The sequence below is a fragment of the Sphaeramia orbicularis genome, unplaced genomic scaffold (assembly GCF_902148855.1).
Source record: "Sphaeramia orbicularis unplaced genomic scaffold, fSphaOr1.1, whole genome shotgun sequence".
NCBI lineage: Eukaryota > Metazoa > Chordata > Actinopteri > Kurtiformes > Apogonidae > Sphaeramia > Sphaeramia orbicularis.
This window is the reverse complement of record NW_021941493.1, coordinates 3,794-26,471: the sequence shown is the minus strand read 5'-3', so window position 1 is coordinate 26,471 and position 22,678 is coordinate 3,794. Positions and strand designations below refer to the sequence as shown.

The 22,678-nt window shown below is 44.2% G+C and overlaps 1 protein-coding gene across 1 annotated transcript; it reads left to right on the top strand.

The window, feature by feature from the left end:
* pex7 (peroxisomal biogenesis factor 7) lies at window positions 1–21,997 on the top strand (the record flags this gene model as incomplete). Its single annotated transcript, XM_030129644.1, has 5 exons — window positions 1–196; window positions 872–985; window positions 5,512–5,567; window positions 15,876–15,975; window positions 21,414–21,997. Coding segments are annotated over 5 exons (541 nt in total), but the record flags the coding sequence as incomplete, so codon positions are not given.
* Between the last annotated feature and the right edge of the window lie 681 nt (window positions 21,998–22,678).

Below are 22,678 nucleotides of genomic sequence, written 5' to 3'. Positions count from 1 at the left end.
ATGTTCCGTCACCTCTTCGGTTCCACTTCTCTCCATCCTGGTGAGTTTTAAGGTGGTTTTTAAGGCGGTCTGTCTCTGTTCCTTCTCAGGTGATGGGACGCTCAGAGTCTGGGATGTGAAGAGCGCCGTTTGCCGATTGGCTATCCCAGCGCACAAGGCTGAGATCCTGAGCTGTGATTGGTGCAAATATGACCAGGTAACCCCGCCCATCTTCTGCTCCTGAGTTAGAAATGTTGATGCAGCTGGAGAAAAATGTGGAAACAAGTCCCAAATATTTATGATGGCGTCAAATTATTGTCATCACAAACATGTTGGAAATGAAACAGTATAGATGTTGAACCAATGAGAAGAAGCTCCATTTATTTATGTCAGAACATTGAAGATGATCTGGTGGACATGTAGATAATATGGAGTGTCATCAACATAAATGAGTAGAACATAATATAGCATAATATAACAATTCAGTATAATATAATATAATTCAATATAATGTAATACAATATTATATAATGAGGACTGTGTGTGTGTTTTGTGTTGATTGTGTGTGTGTTTTGTGTCGACTGTATTTTGTGTTGATTGTGTGTGTGTGTGTGTGTGTTTTGTGTTTATTGTGTGTGTGTTTTGTGTTGACTGTGTGTGTGTTTTGTGTTGACTGTGTGTGTGTTTTGTGTTGATTGTGTGTGTGTTTTGTGTCGACTGTTTGTATTTTGTGTTGATTGTGTGTGTGTGTTTTGTGTTGTGTGTGTGTGTGTTTTGTGTTGACTGTGTGTGTGTTTTGTGTTGATTGTGTGTGTGTTTTGTGTTGACTGTGTGTGTGTTTTGTGTTGTGTGTGTGTGTTTTGTGTTGACTGTGTGTATTTGTGTTGTGCAGAACGTTGTTGCCACAGGCTCAGTCGACTGCACTGTTCGTATCTGGGACCTGAGGAACGTCCGCCAACCTGTCAATCAACTGCTGGGCCACACCTACGCCATCCGCAGACTCAAGGTAACGCACAACGTACACGCCCACCACGCCATGACGCAAACGCCACCCCACACACACACACACACACAAAGAGCAGAGTGTGTGTGTGTGTGTGTGTGTTATGATCTGACAACATCAAAACACCCACTTAAATGGAGCTAATGGGACCAACAACACACACACACACACACACACACACAAACACAACAGCCCTCAACAAAACCCTGTTACTGAGATTAGACACGTCCTTTCACACACAGATGTCATAAAAACACACACGGTCCAAAAACAGTCACTATAAACACATGAAGACACACACAGTCCCCAAATTGCCATTATAAACACACAAAGCTGCACACACACACACACAGTTGAAATATGGTCCCTATGAACACACAGACACACACGGTCCACAAATGGTCATTATAAACACACATGGTCCAAAAACGGTCATTTCGCTAGAATAGTCGTACATTTTCAAGCGTCAGTGACTCTTGAAAATTAGAAAAAAAATCATCTGTGCACTTGAAGGAGGTTAAGGGGTCAAGGGACGTTTGGGTTTTTAAGGGTCTTTAAGGGTTAAAGGTGGATGTTTGGGTCTTTAAGGGTCTTTAAGGGTTAAAGGTGGATGTTTGGGTCTTTAAGGGTCTTTAAGGGTTAAAGGTGGATGTTTGGGTTTTTAAGGGTCTTTAAGGGTTAAAGGTGGATGTTTGGGTCTTTAAGGGTCTTTAAGGGTTAAAGGTGGATGTTTGGGTCTTTAAGGGTCTTTAAGGGTTAAAGGTGGATGTTTGGGTCTTTAAGGGTCTTTAAGGGTTAAAGGTGGATGTTTGGGTCTTTAAGGGTCTTTAAGGGTTAAAGGTGGATGTTTGGGTCTTTAAGGGTCTTTAAGGGTTAAAGGTGGATGTTTGGGTCTTTAAGGGTCTTTAAGGGTTAAAGGTGGATGTTTGGGTTTTTAAGGGTCTTTAAGGGTTAAAGGTGGATGTTTGGATCTTTAAGGGTCTTTAAGGGTTAAAGGTGGATGTTTGGGTCTTTAAGGGTCTTTAAGGGTTAAAGGTGGATGTTTGGGTCTTTAAGGGTCTTTAAGGGTTAAAGATGGATGTTTGGATCTTTAAGGGTCTTTAAGGGTTAAAGGTGGATGTTTGGGTCTTTAAGGGTCTTTAAGGGTTAAAGGTGGATGTTTGGGTTTTTAAGGGTCTTTAAGGGTTAAAGGTGGATGTTTGGGTCTTTAAGGGTCTTTAAGGGTTAAAGGTGGATGTTTGGGTCTTTAAGGGTCTTTAAGGGTTAAAGGTGGATGTTTGGGTCTTTAAGGGTCTTTAAGGGTTAAAGGTGGACGTTTAAGGGTCTTTAAGGGTTAAAGGTGGATGTTTGGGTTTTTAAGGGTCTTTAAGGGTTAAAGGTGGATGTTTGGATCTTTAAGGGTCTTTAAGGGTTAAAGGTGGATGTTTGGGTCTTTAAGGGTCTTTAAGGGTTAAAGGTGGATGTTTGGGTTTTTAAGGGTCTTTAAGGGTTAAAGGTGTACGTTTGGGTTTTTATGGGTCTTTAAGGGTTAAAGGTGGACGTTTAGGTCTTTAAGGGTCTTTAAGGGTTAAAGGTGGATGTTTGGGTCTTTAAGGGTCTTTAAGGGTTAAAGGTGTACGTTTGGGTTTTTATGGGTCTTTAAGGGTTAAAGGTGGACGTTTAGGTCTTTAAGGGTCTTTAAGGGTTAAAGGTGGATGTTTGGGTCTTTAAGGGTCTTTAAGGGTTAAAGGTGGACGTTTGGGTTTTTATGGGTCTTTAAGGGTTAAAGGTGTCTGTTTTGGGTCTTTAGGGGTCTTTAAGGATTAAAGGTGTACGTTTGGGTCTTTAAGGGTCTTTAAGGGTTAAAGGTGGACGTTTGGGTCTTTAAGGGTCTTTAAGGGTTAGAGGTGTCTGTTTCTGGTCTTTAAAGGTCTTTAAGGGTTAAAGATGTCTGTTTCTGGTCTTTAAGGGTCTTTAAGGGTTAAAGGTGTCTGTTTTGGGTCTTTAAGGGATAAAGGTGTCTTTTTTGGGTCGTTAAGGGTCTTTAAGGGTTAGAGGTGTCTGTTTTGGGCCTTTAAGGGTTAGAGGTGTGTGTTTTGGGTCTTTAAGGGTTAAAGGTGTCTGTTTTGGGTCTTTAAGGGTCTTTAAGGGTTAGAGGTGTCTGTTTTGGGTCTTTAAGGGTTAGAGGTGTGTGTTTTGGGTCTTTAAGGGTTATAGGTGTCTGTTTTGGGTCTTTAAGGGTTAGAGGTGTGTGTTTTGGGTCTTTAAGGGTTAAAGGTGTCTGTTTTGGGTCTTTAAGGGTCTTTAAGGGTCTTTAAGGGTTAGAGGTGTCTGTTTAGGGTCTTTAAGGGTTAGAGGTGTGTGTTTTGGGTCTTTAAGGGTCTTTAAGGGTTAGAGGTGTGTGTTTTGGGTCTTTAAGGGTTAGAGGTGTGTGTTTTGGGTCTTTAAGGGTCTTTAAGGGTTAGAGGTGTGTGTTTTGGGTCTTTAAGGGTCTTTAAGGGTTAGAGGTGTGTGTTTTGGGTCTTTAAGGGTCTTTAAGGGTTAAAGGTGTGTGTTTGGGTCTTTAAGGGTTAGAGGTGTGTGTTTTGGGTCTTTAAGGGTCTTTAAGGGTTAGAGGTGTGTGTTTTGGGTCTTTAAGGGTCTTTAAGGGTTAGAGGTGTGTGTTTTGGGTCTTTAAGGGTCTTTAAGGGTTAGAGGTGTGTGTTTTGGGTCTTTAAGGGTCTTTAAGGGTTAGAGGTGTGTGTTTTGGGTCTTTAAGGGTTAGAGGTGTGTGTTTTGGGTCTTTAAGGGTCTTTAAGGGTTAGAGGTGTGTGTTTTGGGTCTTTAAGGGTCTTTAAGGGTTAGAGGTGTGTGTTTTGGGTCTTTAAGGGTCTTTAAGGGTTAGAGGTGTGTGTTTTGGGTCTTTAAGGGTCTTTAAGGGTTAGAGGTGTGTGTTTTGGGTCTTTCTGGGTTCAGGACAGTGGTGTGGTGGTGCGTTCAGGTGCTTGTGTCAGTGTAGGACAGGTCAGTTTTCAGTCTATTTCATGGATTGGCTCCAGACTCGTTCACACACAAACACCAGAGCGTCAGCGGCTCCGTTTCCTCCTCAGACGGTGATTTTCAGGACAGGTGTCAGCGATCGATGGTGACAACAGCTCACTTTAACTCAGAGGGAGTTTGTGTGTGTGTTCGCAAACGTGTCGACTGGAATCGATGGAGCACCGGAGCAGAAACGGATCAGCACAAACAAAGAGAGAAGTGGAAATACAGAGGAGAGGGGTCAGAACCAGTCAGAACCAGTGGGATCTAAAGCGGGTCAGAACCGGTCAGAACCAGTGGGGTCTAAAGCGGGTCAGAACCGGTCAGAACCAGTGGGGTCTAAAGCGGGTCAGAACCAGTGGGATCTAAAGTGGGTCAGAACCGGTCAGAATCAGTGGGGTCTAAAGCAGGTCAGAACCAGTGGGGTCTAAAGTGGATCAGAACCGGTCAGAACCAGTGGGGTCTAAAGCGGATCAGAACCGGTCAGAACCAGTGGGATCTAAAGCGGGTCAGAACCGGTCAGAACCAGTGGGGTCTAAAGCCGGTCAGAACCAGTGGGGTCTAAAGCCGGTCAGAACCAGTTGGGTCTAAAGCGGGTCAGAACCGGTCAGAACCAGTGGGGTCTAAAGCGGGTCAGAACCGGTCAGAACCAGTGGGATCTAAAGCGGGTCAGAACCAGTGGGGTCTAAAGCGGGTCAGAACACCCAAAGCACTTTCCATTACTGACCCATTGTTCATTCACTCTCACATCGTCCCTCTGGTGGGGTAAACTCCATCTGTATCCACAGCTGTCCTGGGGGGGGGGGCAGACTGACTGTCGCCTACGGCCCCTCCCACCACCAAACATTCATACACCAGTGTGAGGGGCACTGGAGGCAGGGAGGGTGAAGTGTCTTGCCCAAGGACACAACGGACTGACTAGGACAGAGCGGGATTCGAACCACCAACCCTTAGGTTATTGGACGACCCGCTCTACCACCTGAGCCACGACCGCCCCAATAGAAACATTCACTCCACCCTTAACCCTCTGATGTCCCGCCCACAGATGGCCTTTAACCAATAAAAGCCCTTCATCTGCACAGAGTCGTACTAATGTCACGATTGTTTTTATACTTTTTTTTCTTTTTTTTGTATTTCATCAACTGAACCCATAAACAAAAATACAAAATACTCAATACATGTCGATTTTTAATCCTTTAAATTCCATAACCATATTTTTTTGATACAAAAACACCAAAAAACTTTTTCTTTTTTTCCAATATTCTTCATATAAATTGTAATATTTGTTTGTATTTGTTCCTCCTGTCAGTGTTAAATGTGTCAGTGTGTATTTTACTCATTTGGTTGAAGGGTGTTAGTGTAGGAATGTAACACTATTTATTATGGGATGGATTTAGTGGATGGATCAGAACTGAAACAGTCAGACACAAATGAACAACTGTTGAATTCAAATAATCTGAGCTTCAAGAACAGGAAGTGGAAAGTGTGTTTCATATGTGGATTCATTGTTTTTTTTTCTTTTTTTGTTCCAGTTCTCTCCGTTCTTTAAGGCGGTTCTGGCGTCCTGTTCGTACGACTTCACCGTCAGGTAAGGTCCTTTCATTTCACTTTTTATTCACTCGTCACACTTTCAGCCAATGCCAGGTTATTTTCTCTTTCTTTGTGTTGTTCTTGTTGTAATTTATCCACTTAAAGAAATATTCATTATAAATATAAATATTTTCACGTCTTTCAGTCATTTTTCACCTTATCTGTAAATGAACAGATTCAAACAAACACATGAATGAAAAAACCTGGAATAAAAGCTGACAGTTCAACATCCAACCACTGATAGGATGGACTTTTAGAACAAACACCTTCTGGACCAGTGGATGAACATGTTCTACGGTCTGAGTCTGATTGGTTTTCAGGTCCAGTATTGATTCTAGATCAGTTTAACCCTTAGGGGTCAAAGGTCACAGACCTGGGACTGAATCACATGACAGTTCCAACACGTTGTAGCGTCAGAAGTCGGTTCCGTCGACCACTGGAGACATTTAAAGGTGCAGTCTGTAGGACTTCTGTTCTCAGTCATTCTAAAATGGTCCTGACAGCAGACATGAAGGAATCCTGTTCAGCTCTGTTCCTTGGACACTGGTTCTAGTTTTTGTTCCTTGGACACTGGTTCTAGTTTTTGTTCCTTGGACACTGGTTCTAGTTTTTGTTCCTTGGACACTGGTTCTAGTTTTCGTTTGTCGGACACTGGTTCTAGTTTTTGTTTCTCAGACACTGGTTCTAGTTTTCGTTTGTCGGACACTGGTTCTAGTTTTCGTTTGTCGGACACTGGTTCTAGTTTTCGTTCCTTGGACACTGGTTCTAGTTTTTGTTCCTTGGACACTGGTTCTAGTTTTTTTTTTCCTTGGACACTGGTTCTAGTTTTCGTTTGTCGGACACTGGTTCTAGTTTTTGTTTCTCAGACACTGGTTCTAGTTTTCGTTTGTCGGACACTGGTTCTAGTTTTCGTTTCTCAGACACTGGTTCTAGTTTTTGTTCCTTGGACACTGGTTCTAGTTTTTGTTCCTTGGACACTGGTTCTAGTTTTCGTTTGTCGGACACTGGTTCTAGTTTTTGTTTCTCAGACACTGGTTCTAGTTTTCGTTTGTCGGACACTGGTTCTAGTTTTCGTTTGTCGGACACTGGTTCTAGTTTTCGTTTCTCAGACACTGGTTCTAGTTTTCGTTTGTCGGACACTGGTTCTAGTTTTCGTTTCTCAGACACTGGTTCTAGTTTTCGTTTGTCGGACACTGGTTCTAGTTTTCGTTTCTCAGACACTGGTTCTAGTTTTCGTTTGTCGGACACTGGTTCTAGTTTTTGTTTCTCAGACACTGGTTCTAGTTTTCGTTTGTCGGACACTGGTTCTAGTTTTTGTTTGTCAGACACTGGTTCTTGTTTTCAGCCTTCAGACTCCGGTCTTTTCGTTCCTTCTCCTTGGTTCTTCGGTCCAACCTGAGTCGACCGGTTTGCAGCCACAGCTTTGTTGTTGAACGTCCATAATCACATGAGTCAGAGCGTTGGAGTGGAATATTAACAAGGCAGAAGGATGAAGAGCGTCTGTTGGCAGCTGCTTCTGCAGGTTTGTGGAGTTTATAGAGAAATAGATGAAGAGAGGAAACACAAACAGCAGCTGAGACGGAAAGCGCTCATTAAAAGTCACATGACGCACTCCACCACGCCGCCTTGGATCTTCCTGCTCTTGGTTCTTGGTGTTTTTCTTGGCGCTGGACGTTCACAGCTGCTCATATTTACAGATAACAGTTCAGCTTCAAATCTGGGGCTTTTTTTAGTAACACAGGAAGTGGATTTGGGCATTTACAAAGAAAGGTTAAAGGTCAGCTCACTTTATGATCCCTTTAGGAACAGTTTACTTTAGCATATTAGCATTAGCCATTAGCACTGGGGAGAATGAACGTTGACGCTAAAATCTGACTAAACGTAGACGGTCAAACAGGAACTGTTCAGTATGGTTCAAAGTTGTACAGTGGTGGTTTTCCAAAATTAAACCAAAATGGCCCACGGAAATGTTTTAATTTGGTCACCAATTATTCCGAAAATATACTAAGTAGGAATTGTGTTTGTAAAATAGTAGAAGAGTGTTTTCTGATGGATTCATTTATCAAGGATGACTTCAATAAAGTCATGTGGAATGTTAGAGAGACACGAGTGGAATGAGATGAGATGACAGGAGATGAGATGAGATAGGATGAGATAATTACACATGATATTACACTATGCCAATAAATAATGCAAACTTCAAATCTTTGTGTTTGTTTTAGTGCAAAAATAACATTAAATTATGAAAATATTGACATTTACAAACTATCCTGTACCAATAAAATGTGAATAACCTGAACAAATAAGAACAACTTGAAATGTCTAAAGAAAATTCAGCCCAATTTGAAATATTTTCTGCCTGTTCCTCAGTGTTTAATGGGTTTTTTTGCATGAAAACACAGACAAAAATTGTCAGTTGTCATTATTTCTAGGTTCTTCTGTTCTTATTTGACTGGTCTGGTCCACTGCAGATCAGATCAGGCTGAATGTGGAACCTGAAAGAACAGGAGTTTGAGAGCCCTGCTTTAAACCAACCTCTGCTCTGATTAAACCCTTTTTCCACCTCCGTCCTCCACTCCGATTTCTGCTTAAACCACGTTTTCTCTCAATTGCCGAACCCCCACCCCGGACGATGAATGATGATGATGATGATGATGATGATGAAGGTAACCAGTGAGAGAGACGACAAAGACAAGATGGAAACCCATTGAGATGTTCTTTTCTTTTAATAAAAATGTGTAATTTCAAGGCCGGCTGCCTCTGATTCCACTGAGAACAGGCTGTTCTTCATGTTCAGGTGGATCTGTGTAAAACCGAACTTTCACACGTCTGCTCAGCCCGAAGGAAAAACAGCTGATCGATAGGTTTGTATGCATCACTGCCACAGCTGATATGTGATTGGTCAGATATGAACACATGACCTGTAGGCAGCTCTGACCTGATCACTTTTGCATTCATTTATTTTAATCTGAGGGGTGTTTTTTTACAGCACGTTGGATTTAAGTCAAATATAAAAGTAAAGTTTGACAAATCTTTAGAAAAATTACACTTCAGAGATTTTTATCGACAATAATTTCCACCAAAAGGAAAATAAATCCAGTCAGGTGGTCTTAGTTTTCATTCATCCTGTGGTCTGTATCTGTATCTGTGTTTAAATCAGACTCATCTGTTCAGATTAACATGAAAACTAAAGGCTCTGGAGAATTAGGGGCGTGGTCTCTGGGATTGACAGCTAGCGTTAGCATCTGTTGACTCTGACATTCACTCTGGTTTATTACATGAAAGGTACTTTTCTAGTGTGGGCGGGGTTTATTATGACACTGTTAGTGGAAGTGGGTGGGGTTTATTACAGTACTGTTAGTGGAAGTGGGCGGGATTTATTATGACACTGTTAGTGGAAGTGGGTGGAGTTTATTACAGTACTGTTAGTGGAAGTGGGTGGGGTTTATTACACTACTGTTAGTGGAAGTGGGCGGGGTTTATTACTTTGACAGCACTGTTAGTGGATGTGGGTGTGGTTTATTATGATGCTGTTAGTGAGTGTGGGCGGGGTTTATTATGCTGGTAGTGGATGTGGGTGGGGTTTATTACAGTACACTTAGTGGATGTGGGTGTGGTTTATTACAGTACTCTTAGTGGATGTGGGTGTGGTTTATTATGATGCTGTTAGTGGAAGTGGGCGTGGTTTATTATAATTGAATGTAATAACTGTTCAGTTCATCAACAGAAAAGCTCCGTTCTGTCCTGAAACCATGGTCACATGACCCAGTTAAACATGTTTGATTTGTCAGATTGATCCTGGTTCTGATCCCTGGGTTTGGGTCTCACGCGGAACTGGCACTGATGGAAACCAGAACCACCAGAACTGGACCTGTTCAGTTCCACGTGTGCAGGTCTGTCTAAACCAGGTCCACGGTTCAGGACCGGTTCATTAACCCGTTAGAGGTTCTGGCTTTAGGGTCTGTGGACCGTCCGTCAGCAGAACTACTCCACATAGAACATGAGTCCAGATCTGATTCTGGTTCCATTGGTGATGAGCTGGAGGACAGACCTTGGACCAGTTCCATGTTCTGTGGGTTCAGCCTGACGTGTTGAACACACTGTTCACTCCATCAGCTGTCGAACAGAAACTGATGCACATTCTGTTCACTGTCTGCTTCATATTTTCTCATTATCTTGGTTATTTTTGTTGGTTTTTGTCACTTTAATCTTCTCCAACTCCATTAACTCTAATCATTTCACCCCCCCCGCCTGGTGTCATGGTGGATGTAATGGACTGAAACTCTGAAACTCCAGTTTTCTGTGGATTTCTTGAGTTTCACAGTTTCATATACACACACACACACACACACACACACACCCGCACACACACACACACACACACACACACACACACACACACTTGGGTTTGTGTCCATTCATTTTGTCATGTTGAACCGGTGTGTGTGTGTGTGTGTGTGTGTTTACACAGTGCAGTGTCAAGGATGAACAGGTGGTTATAAGCGTGCTCAGATTTACACATTCAATCTCCTCCTCCTCCTCCTCCTCCTCCTCCTCTGTTCTTTATAAATGTGGAGGTCATTCCTCTTTCATCATGTGATCAACAGTTTAATCTCAGACCAGTGACAACATTTAACTCATCTATTCTTTTCTATTCTATTCTATTCTATTCTATTCTATTCCTGGCAGAAATAACAGGTTCATATTTTTGGTGAAATGATAGTTTTAATAATGAAAGTAACAGACAGATGAACATTTAGACAAAGTTCTTCTGTTTGTACTGAACCAACGTGTGTCCACATACTGGGGCTGGGGGTCTGTCCTGGTCCTGGTCCTGGTCCTGGTCCTGGTCCTCTGTTCTCAGATAGTTCCTTCCTCTCTGTGTTTGTTCATTTTTTTGTCCAAGTGCTGAATCGTCATCATCAGTGTTTTGTCGTCACATTGTTCTGCTTCACTCACTTTTTTTCTTTTTTTTTCCATTCTGTTCCTCTTCCTGTTTGTTTTAATTTTTGTCATCCTCTCGTGTTTGTTTTAATTTTTGTTCTATTTTTTTTTTTTTTTGGACTTAATGACTTTGCTGGTACTAGCGCGACACAAAGCCGACAGGTGAATGGACTGTTCTGCAGAACCAGACACAAAAGAGGCTCAATAATAATTAGCTCCCATGGAAACGGACACAAAAGACGCCGGCGGCCTCGTTCACACAAAGAGAGTTTGTGTTTGTCTAAGGTCGTGTGTTTAATCTAAACCTGTAATCTGACTAACACCTGCACGGGAAACCACCAGCAAGGACGGAAACACTACAGGTACAGAGGACCAGGACCAGGACCAAGACCAAGACCAGGACCAGGACCAGGACCAGGAACCTTAGAGGAAGGACGGAAACACTACAGGTACAGCAGGTACAGAGGACCAGGACCAAGACCAGGACCAAGACCAAGACCAAGACCAGGACCAAGACCAAGACCAGGACCAGGACCAAGACCAAGACCAGGACCAGGACAAAGACCAGGAACCTTAGAGGAAGGACGGAAACACTACAGGTACAGCAGGTACAGAGGACCAGGACCAAGACCAGGACCAGGACCAAGACCAAGACCAAGACCAAGACCAGGACCAGGACCAAGACCAAGACCAGGACCAGGACCAAGACCAAGACCAGGACCAGGACCAGGACCAAGACCAGGAACCTTAGAGGAAGGACGGAAACACTACAGGTACAGCAGGTACAGAGGACCAGGACCAAGACCAGGACCAAGACCAAGACCAGGACCAGGACCAAGACCAGGAACCTTAGAGGAAGGACGGAAACACTACAGGTACAGCAGGTACAGAGGACCAGGACCAAGACCAGGACCAGGACCAAGACCAGGAACCTTAGAGGAAGGACGGAAACACTACAGGTACAGCAGGTACAGAGGACCAGGACCAAGACCAGGACCAGGACCAAGACCAGGAACCTTAGAGGAAGGACGGAAACACTACAGGTACAGCAGGTACAGAGGACCAGGACCAAGACTAGGACCAAGACCAGGAACAGGAACAGGAGCAAGACCAGGATCAGGACCAAGACCAAGAGCAGGACCAAGACCAGGGCCAGGACCAGGACCAGGACCAGGACAGACCATGACCAGGTCCAGTCTACCCCGCTGAACCAACGTCCAGTCGAACCCTGTAAACCCAGGTCCAGTCTAAAGTGTGTTTAATATACTCACCTGGACAGCAGAGAGTTAAAGTGTGTTTAATATACTCACCTGGACAGCAGAGGGTTAAAGTGTGTTTAATATACTCACCTGGACAGCAGAGGGTTAAAGTGTGTTTAATATACTCACCTGGACAGCAGAGGGTTACAGTGTGTTTAATATACTCACCTGGACAGCAGAGGGTTAAAGTGTGTTTAATATACTCACCTGGACAGCAGAGGGTTAAAGTGTGTTTCATATACTCACCTGGACAGCAGAGGGTTACAGTGTGTTTAATATACTCACCTGGACAGCAGAGGGTTAAAGTGTGTTTAATATACTCACCTGGACAGCAGAGGGTTACAGTGTGTTTAATATACTCACCTGGACAGCAGAGGGTTAAAGTGTGTTTAATATACTCACCTGGACAGCAGAGGGTTACAGTGTGTTTAATATACTCACCTGGACAGCAGAGGGTTACAGTGTGTTTAATATACTCACCTGGACAGCAGAGGGTTACAGTGTGTTTAATATACTCACCTGGACAGCAGAGGGTTACAGTGTGTTTAATATACTCACCTGGACAGCAGAGGGTTACAGTGTGTTTAATATACTCACCTGGACAGCAGAGGGTTAAAGTGTGTTTAATATACTCACCTGGACAGCAGAGGGTTAAAGTGTGTTTAATATACTCACCTGGACAGCAGAGGGTTAAAGTGTGTTTAATATACTCACCTGGACAGCAGAGGGTTAAAGTGTGTTTAATATACTCACCTGGACAGCAGAGGGTTAAAGTGTGTTTAATATACTCACCTGGACAGCAGAGGGTTAAAGTGTGTTTAATATACTCACCTGGACAGCAGAGGGTTACAGTGTGTTTAATATACTGTGTTTCACTCTTTTCTTCCTCATGTCCTGATGCAGAATCATCTACGATGAGTTTTATCGATGCTGTGATTAAACGAATATAAATGCGACCCGTTTCGGTTTGGATCAGATAACACCAGAGAAAACCCAGTGAAACCCCAGATCATCCTCGGTTCTGGACTCATTCCAGATCTTAATGGATTCGCAGGTTTGTCGGTTTTGACGTGATCCGACCGACGGAGCGGAGCGGCGGTGGGCGTTTCCATTCAGCGGTTGGCAGCAGGATCTGATCCAGGTAATAAGCGTCTCCATCCTGTGCTGATATGCAAATACTGACAACAAAAGGCTGGATCTGATTCTAGAATCTACGACGAAAAAAGCCCAGAAGACGACGTGACAGAGCGGCAGCTGACGCTAAAAGGCTTAAAGATGAGATGGATACGATGAGAGGAAAGGGTTTGAAGGAAAACTGAATTTGAGGATGGACAGAAGGAGAAGAACAGACACGGAACACATGTGAACCACGAGTCTGAGGGTCAAAGGTCAAAGTCTGCGTCATAAACTAACACTTATTTAGTCTGAACTGACCAGTGACAGACTGTCAATTATTCATTCATTCATTTATTTATTTCCTTTCATTTAATCTGGAAGTTTCATTAAGATCATAAATGTTTTTGTTTGGAGACGAGGCCACGACAGCAGCGCAACCAAACTGACGCAAACACAACAAAAAAATGAACAATAAAACAACAACAACGGAAGAAAAATGGAAGGATCAGACTGACTGGGCCTGGGTTTAGCCCTTTGGTGTCCAGGTGAGTATATTAAACACGCTTTAACCGTCTGGTGTCCAGGTGAGTATATTAAACACGCTTTAACCGTCTGGTGTCCAGGTGAGTATATTAAACACACTTTAGCCCTCTGGTGTCCAGGTGAGTATATTAAACACGATTTAGCCCTCTGGTGTCCAGGTGAGTATATTAAACACACTTTAACCGTCTGGTGTCCAGGTGAGTATAATAAACACACTTTAACCGTCTGGTGTCCAGGTGAGTATATTAAACACACTTTAACCCTCTGGTGTCCAGGTGAACGTATTAAACACACTTTATACTTCATGTTTTTAAAGGTCATGTTATTTTTGTTAGTTTTAGGTCTGAATTCATCGGTTGTTCATTTTTGTCTGATTTTAGTGGAATATTGCTCATTTTTCATTCCTTAAATCAGTTTATTTTCAGAAAACTCCAGAACATTTGGATCTTAAAGTCACTCCATTTTCGGTTCTGAAGCCAAACTTCAGCTTCCACTGGTTTTTGAAGCTGAACTCTGTGGCACTAAATCAGAGCAGTTACTCATTCCCTGAAGGCTCTATCGACGGCGCCGGCTTTTAGCTGGATGTGATTCCTGCGCCTCCTAATGCACCCGACGGAGGCGCGTTCAGCTCTTTATTACCGCTGCACTTCATTATGCGGCCGGTGGAGTTCACTGCGTCTGATCAATGAGCTGTTGTTTCACTGCATTCATACCATGATTCACCTGCAGATGGTGGATTCAGACGGGTGGTGGACATATGGGGGTGGAGGGTGGAGGTTTTGGTTGGTGGTTGGCAGGCTGGTGGGTGGAGGTTGGGGGTTGGCAGGTGGAGGTCAGTGGTTGGCAGTTTGGGGTTGGTGGGTGGAGTTTTGGGGTTGGCAGGTGGAGGTTGGCAGGTGGCAGTTGGTGGGTGGAGGTTGTGGGTTGGTGGTCAGTGGGTGGAGGTTTGGGGTTGGTGGGTGGTGGTTGGGGGGTTGCAGTTTGAGGTTGTTAGCGGCTAAAGAATGTGCAGCGTCAGGACTGAAGTCTGTGAAAAACAGATGATGAAGGAGAACTGTAGACCTGCATCTGAACCTTTATGATCCATCTGATCCAACACGTTAAAAAAGATGGAAGAACATAAGTGTTTCCAGGACCAGTGGAAAAAGAAATATTTAATAAATGACCTAAAAGTAGGATTTAAAACAAATGAACTTAATATTCACTCTGTTAGGGGTTTGATTTGTTCTTATGTCTGAGTTCAGCCGCATGGACAACTGTTTGTGTTAAGGCCTTTAGTGGACCCTGTACAGAGGCAGGTCAGTGAACGCCTCATGCTGCCTAATTCCATCTGTACAGTGGTAGGTCAGTGAACGCCTCATGCTTCCTAATTCCATCTGTACAGAGGCAGGTCAGTGAACGCCTCATGCTTCCTAATTCCATCTGTACAGTGGTAGGTCAGTGAACGCCTCATGCTTCCTAATTCCATCTGTACAGTGGTAGGTCAGTGAACGCCTCATGCCAAAGTGCTGCAGTTCTTTGCTCCTGAAGCCGTTGTGTACTTTTACTCTCCTCTGTGTACTTTGGTGTCTGAGTACTGCAGTAGTACTGCAAACACACTGGTATTACTGCGTATACAACACATACTCGTATACAGGGGAAGTGAGTGATTTATGCTGCGAACCCAGTCGATATATAATATGTGTGAATGGGGAGCGTTCCCCAGACGCCCATCGCTCACTGTGGGGGGGTTGTGTTTTCAGTGCGTCCTAATGGAGCCCAGGGGGGCTGCAGCGTTCCCACTAAAAATGATTTAATTACATTTGCAAAGTGGATGAGTCTGGGCGCCGTGTGCTGCGTCAGGGCTTTGGCAGGACCGCGCTAATGCTAACGCTAACGCTAAGCACCGCCACCACCAGGAAGAAGAACCGCCGCCGTTCAATTAGTGGGATTGGCCCCCGCCGGTCCAAGGCCGGAGGGGGCCTTTTATTGGCTGGCTCCGTTTCTGCGCTCTCATCTCTCAGCCTCTCTGTCTTTCCTTAAATCGGTTTCTTTTTTTATCCTCTTTATGCTCCGTCTCCTCCCTCCTTCACTTTTTTTCTGCTCATCTTTGTCTTTTTTATATTAAACCTGACGGACACAGAACTTCTGGAAAATCTGCGGAGGAGGAGGAGTCTGTTCAGAGGGGGGGGGGGGGGGAGGGGGACTGCTCAGGGGGAGGGGGACTGCTCAGGGGGAGGGGGAGGAGCAGTACCAGTACTAGAGTAGGAGCAGTACTAGTACTACTAGTACTGTTACTACTACTACTAGTACTAGTAGTAGTTCAACTGAACCAAGTTTAGTGTAGTACTGTCTAGTAATGTGCGTTACTGTGTATTACTGTGTATTACTGTGTAGTACTGTGTAGTACTGTGTAGTACTGTGTAGTACTGTGTGGTACTGTGTGGTACTTTGTGTCCCTGCAGGTTCTGGGACATTGGGTCGGACCGTCCTCTGTTGGACACAGTGGAACATCACTCTGAGTTCGTCTGTGGGCTGGACTTTAACCTGCACGTCCCAAACCAGGTAGGACCCACATGACCCACATGACCCACATAGACCCACCAGACCCACTAGACCCACCAGACCATTCAACTCACAACAGATAAACGAACCAAAAGAACGGAGTAAAAAGAATAAGACTACCATCACTAGTGTTGAACAGGAGGGAGTTGAATCATCTCCACCACAGTGTTGAATGGACTGTACAGTAGGTGTTACCATAGTGACTCCAGGTCAGTATTGAAGGTGGGACTGGACTCTGCTGGGACCTGGACGGTGGGCTCCACAGGAGCTGGAGAACAGTCTAAGGATAAATGAGGCTTCAGTTCTTTCCAGTGCTCTTTTCCAGTGTTGTTTCTTCAGTTCTTTCCAGTGTTGTTTCTTCAGTTCTTTCCAGTGTTGTTTCTTCAGTTCTTTCCAGTGTTGTTTCCAGTGTTGTTTCTTCAGTTCTTTCCAGTGTTGTTTCCAGTGTTGTTTCTTCAGTTCTTTCCAGTGTTGTTTCTTCAGTTCTTTCCAGTGCTGTTTCTTCAGTTCTTTCCAGTGCTGTTTCTTCAGTTCTTTCCAGTGTTGTTTCCAGTGTTGTTTCCAGTGTTGTTTCTTCAGTCTTCTCAGCTCCACCGTCCGTCTCCTCCTGTTTTACTCCATTAGACCAAACGCTGCCTTCGGCTCCACTCACTGTTTGTTCCATTAGTTTGCAGATGGATTCGTGTCCTTAAAGGCAGCGTTTGGTTGATGTTCAGTTCAACTCAGACTGACGCTGAGTCTGAAGTTCATTCATGTGAATCTTTAGCTTCAGTGGAATCCACAGGACTGTCAGGGCTGGAAACTCCAACATAAACCACCTACTGATGGAACAGTCTAACACCTGCTGATCCACTAAAACTATCAATACATGTCAATAATTGGTGTCAAATACAGTTCTTCATCTTTTCATGGTCATCAGATATGACCATATTTGGACATTCAGAGGCTCCGTTGTTACCGTGGAAACACCGTCATCTTCTCCAACATTGATTGACCAGTAAAACCCATGGAGTTGGATCAATGACAGTGGATGGACACACTGCGTTTATGATTACAGATATTAAAGAGTAAATAAAAGTAACAAAAAATTTGCCAAATAATAAATAACATGAAAAAATAAGCAAAAAAATGACTGAAGTGAGTAAAAAAAGACTAAAAAGAGTATGAAAATGAACAAAAACGGCCAAAAATGATCAATAAAATGAACAAAATTAATGAAAAATTGACACAAATAATAAGTAACAAGAACAAAATGAGCCACAAACTGAATGAAATAGAAGAAAAAACTAACTGGATCAATGACAGTGGACAGACACACTGAGTTTAGGATCGACAGGAAAGAAAAGGAACCGAAATGAATTTTAAAAAAAACTACAGTCCTGTTGAACCCATGCAGTGTTTAGAGTCTGGTTTTGTTCTGGTGGTCTGAGCAGGTTGGAGATTAAAAAAACATCAAACCCACGTCCTCGAAATCCACAAGTCTGGAACCAAACGGTGTTGGGTTCCGACTCCACACAGACCAGTTTTTCACTTCAGTGTCTTTCACCTCAGGATAAAAACACTTTGGAAATTAAACTGATGATATTGTTCATCCTGAAGCCAATGTTCAGAGCAGAAAGTAGGCCAGCACAGATAGAAACTAAAGGGAGAGGCTTCAGCACCACGGACAGCAGCACAGAGAGGCTTCAGCACCACGGACAGCAGAGATAGAAACTAAAGGGAGAGGCTTCAGCGCCACGGACAGCAGCACAGAGAGGCTTCAGCACCACGGACAGCAGAGATAGAAACTAAAGGGAGAGGCTTCAGCACCACGGACAGCAGTACCACAGACAACAGCACAGAGAGGCTTCAGCACCACGGACAGCAGAGATAGAAACTAAAGGGAGAAGCTTCAACACCACGGACAGCACCATGGATAGGCTTCAGCACCACGGACAGCAGCACAGAGAGGCTTCAGCACCACGGACAACACCATGGGGCGGCTTCAGCACCACAGACAGCAGCAGCACAGAAAACATCACAGAGAGGCTTCAGCACCACGGACCGCTAAGATAGAAACTAAAGGGAGAGGCTTCAGCACCACGGATAGCAGCACAGAGAGGCTTCAGCACCATGGACAGCAGAGATAGAAACTAAAGGGAGAAGCTTTAGCACTACAGAAAGCACCACAGAGAGCCTTCAGCACCACAGAGCAGCTTCAGCACCACGGACAGCAGCACAGAGCAGCTTCAGCACCACAGAGAGGCTTCAGCACCACGGACAGCAGCACAGAGAGGCTTCAGCACTACAGAGCAGCTTCAGCACCACAGAGAGCCTTCAGCACCACGGACAGCAGCACAGAGAGGTTTCAGCACCATGGACAGTACCACAGACAGCACCATGGAGCAGCTTCAGAACCACGGACAGCACCACAGAGCTGTTCTCCGGGCAGCTTCAGCATGCTGTCCATGGTGCTGAAAAGTCCTGAATAGTAATACTGTTGTAGTTTATGAGCTCCTTTCAAACTGGTGCTGCTGCCCCAGAAGTGTCTTCATATACTCTATGTGTGTCTTCAGTGTCCTTCAGCCTGTATCTGGTGGTGTTTCCAGGCCTGGACTCTTCAGCCTGTATCTGGTGGTGTTTCCAGGCCTGGACTCTTCAGCCTGTATCTGGTGGTGTTTCCAGGCCTGGACTCTTCAGTCTGTATCTGGTGGTGTTTCCAGGCCTGGACTCTTCAGTCTGTATCTGGTGGTGTTTCCAGGCCTGGACTCTTCAGTCTGTATCTGGTGGTGTTTCCAGGCCTGGACTCTTCAGCCTGTATCTGGTGGTGTTTCCAGGCCTGGACTCTTCAGTCTGTATCTGGTGGTGTTTCCAGGCCTGGACTCTTCAGTCTGTATCTGGTGGTGTTTCCAGGCCTGGACTCTTCAGCCTGTATCTGGTGGTGTTTCCAGGCCTGGACTCTTCAGTCTGTATCTGGTGGTGTTTCCAGGCCTGGACTCTTCAGTCTGTATCTGGTGGTGTTTCCAGGCCTGGACTCTTCAGCCTGTATCTGGTGGTGTTTCCAGGCCTGGACTCTTCAGTCTGTATCTGGTGGTGTTTCCAGGCCTGGACTCTTCAGTCTGTATCTGGTGGTGTTTCCAGGCCTGGACTCTTCAGTCTGTATCTGGTGGTGTTTCCAGGCCTGGACTCTTCAGTCTGTATCTGGTGGTGTTTCCAGGCCTGGACTCTTCAGTCTGTATCTGGTGGTGTTTCCAGGCCTGGACTCTTCATTTGGAACTTCTCTCTGGTATTTGGAAGCTGAAGCTGAGCTGTGACTCAGCTTTAATAATGGCCTTTCCTGCGTTTGCTGGGGTTTGGACGCCGTTTCCTCCCTGATGTGGGTAAAAGCGGCGTCGCAGTGACTCAGCCGTTAAGACGAGGAATGTCCCGTTTTAATTAACGTTAACGGAAGGTCGGTAATAGAAACGCAGCCACGGCCCTGACAGCACAAAGAGACACCGATAAACGTCCAGATGAGAAGGAAACGAGGAAACCCAGTCCAAGCTTTGATTCAAACAATGAGGAAGACATGAAAGGAAGAAGGCATTAAAGCAGTAATTAAAGCAGTAATGAGGCAGTTAACGAAGGTGGAGGAGGAGAAGGAGAAGAAGATGGAAAAGGAGGAGAAGAAGAAGGAGGAGGAGGAGGAGGCGGTCCCCCAGTGTCATGTGACCCCACACGCTGACACACAGGAGGATATTTATACGAGTGAACGGCGTTGGCGTTAATGACATGTTTGAGCGTTGGCGAGGCGGTGACGGATCATCACGTGTTCAGTTAATGATCAGGGTTTGGGTTATTGATGAATGATTGACAGTCACCAACATTTAGATAAAACAATTCAATAAAATGAATCTAAAATGAATCAGTCTATTGTGATTGGCTCTAACTCCAGCTGTCAATCACATGGGACATTCAATGGAGTTGAAATTCTCCGTTAACCCGAGTATTTGAACCACTTTTCTACGACGGAAAATGACAGAAATATGAGTCAAACATGTTCAAACTGTGACGTGTCCTCAGGTCAGACCGGTCTGAGAACAGTCTGAACCAAACATTTAATAAAGATTCAAAGTTTGGGCTTTGAGGTGGAATCCCAGAAAGTTTAGAGGGAAATAACTGAAAGTGCCTTTAACGGCAGTCATTAAACACATCATTATGAAGTGGTTGAACCCTGAACATCTCACAGATAATATTTGGATTAACATTTGTTTCTTTTTTTTTGTATTTTTAATATATATATTATATGTGGATGTTTGATTGGATATGTTCATGTATGTAAAATGTCTTGTATATTTGTATGAGTAAAACTAAATAAAAAAGTAAGTAAAAAAAAAAAAAAGTCAAAATGTGATGAAAACACCTTTTAAAACCTGAACATGTGACCTATAAACATGCCCCCAGGATGTCCATATATGGACATGGATGTTGTTCCCGTTGCACCTTATATAAGCTCCTCCATCAGCTCCTCATCACCTCCCTTATCACCTCCTCCTCAGCTCCACCTCACCTCCTCCATCACCTCTTCCATCACCTCTTCCATCATCTCCTCCTCAGCTCCTCCATCAGCTCCTCCATCACCTCCTCCATCAGCTCATGTCATTCAGGCGATAGCCACGTCCCGCCTGATTCCAGGGAACAGAGCGAAGGGGGCGGAGACTCCTTTGTGGCTCGTCCATGTGACATGTGACGGTTGTGAGCGTTCAGCGTGAAACGCTCAGACAATAGAGGCTCAGTGAAAGGCTGTTATTAAGGAATACTCGGATCAATCTATCGGTGAGTTTGATTGAGTTACGCCTTTAAAGTGTCAGGAAAGTACGTAAAAACCCTGAAAATAAATAAAAAATAAAAATAAAAACATCAATTATCACGTTGGAAAAACTGCCTCCTACGACGTTTGAGTTTCAGAGTTTCACTGAAGAAACGAGAAGAAGAAGAGAAGAAGAAGAATGAGCTCAACACATGATAGAAGAAAAGAAAAGAAAAAAGAAAAGAAAAGAGAATACAAATACAGATCCGGTCCAGATCTTCAAATCCAGTCCAGATGTTCAGATCCAGTCCAGACCTTTAGATCTGGTCCAGATGTTCAGATCCGGTCCAGACCTTCAAATCCAGTCCAGATGTTCAGATCCGGTCCAGATGTTCAGATCTGGTCCAGACCTTCAGGTCCAGTCCAGATGTTCAGATCTGGTCCAGACCTTTAGATCCGGTCCAGATATTCAGAAAGAAAAAAAAAACAGATGAATGAAAATAAACTTGTAAAAAAAAAAACACTGTAAATAATGAGTCAAAAAATCTGTGAAAAAGTCAAAACTGAAGCTGAAGTCCAGCTGGTTTGGATGTAAACAGACACAGGTTCTGTTAGTTGGGTCCAACGGTACCGTGTTCTGACCCATGTGTGTGTGTTTGTGTTTGTGCAGGTGGTCGACTGTTCCTGGGACGAAACCCTGAAGGTCTACTCACCGTCCTGTCTGTCCGCCGCCGCCGCCAACTGAGCCGACGCACCATGGACGGAGAACACGAGTATGTCCTGGACCGAACCGAACCGAACCGAACCGAACTGAACCGAACCGAACTGAACAGTCAGTGTCTGTCAGTTCCACCTGGGGACAGTTTAGATGAAACCAGCTGGTGCAGGTCTGAGGAAGGGAGAAGGAAGACCTGGTCCAGACCTTCAGATCTGGTCCTGTCCTTTGGCCCTGGTCCAGATTTTCAGATCTGGTCCAGACCTCCTCCTCAGGTCCAGCAGGTTCTAGTGTCCAGGTGGACCTTCTGAACACGTCTGGGTTTCTGTGATAATAATGTAAACGTTAACAGTTAATAATTATATGGATTATTGATTATCAGGTCTAAACCCGAACCGGTCCAACATACGGTCTGTGGACCAGAACCAGCCTCTAAAGAGTCCAGTCTGGTCCATGAAACAGACAGAGGACCCAGACCCAGATGATCTGAAGTGGATCAGAACCAGTAAAATAAGAACAGAATCAACTAGAAATAACAACAAATACAATTATTAATACTAATTAATAATGTAATTATTATTACTATTGTCTTTGTTTTTAGTTAAAAATGTAAACTGACATGAAAACAATAAAAAAAATAAAAACAAACAACAGCTTATTGGAAAGAGGTTTGAATGTGTGAAACAAACAAGAAGAAAAAAAAATAAAATATGAACAATAATTAACATGATTGGATTAAATCTGTGTTTGAGTTGGAGTGGATTTGTGTCCAAATGCCTGAAGTTTATCTGAAGAGGATCAATAAGTATTAATTAGAACAAAGATGATCAGTAAATATTGATCATGTGATAAACTTTCAATCGTTCCTAAATCTCTTGTGGAATGTTTTTGTTGTTGTTGTTTTTGTGGGTTCAGTGTTAACATGTCCTGAGGCCATGGTGGTCAGTGAATGCATCATTGTTTGTGTTTCTTCTGTTACGTGTTGCGTTCAAGGACCTGTTCATGTGTGCTCCTCGTGTTGAGCTTCAGTCTGGTCACATGTCTGATGATGCGTCATGTGGTTTCCATATGTTCAACGTCTGAACAAAGACAGGACCAGGACCAGGACCTGGACCAGGACTAACAGAGGACACCCACCAGGACCAGGACCTGGACCAGGACTAACAGAGGACACCCACCAGGACCAGGACCTGGACCAGGACTAACAGAGGACACCCACC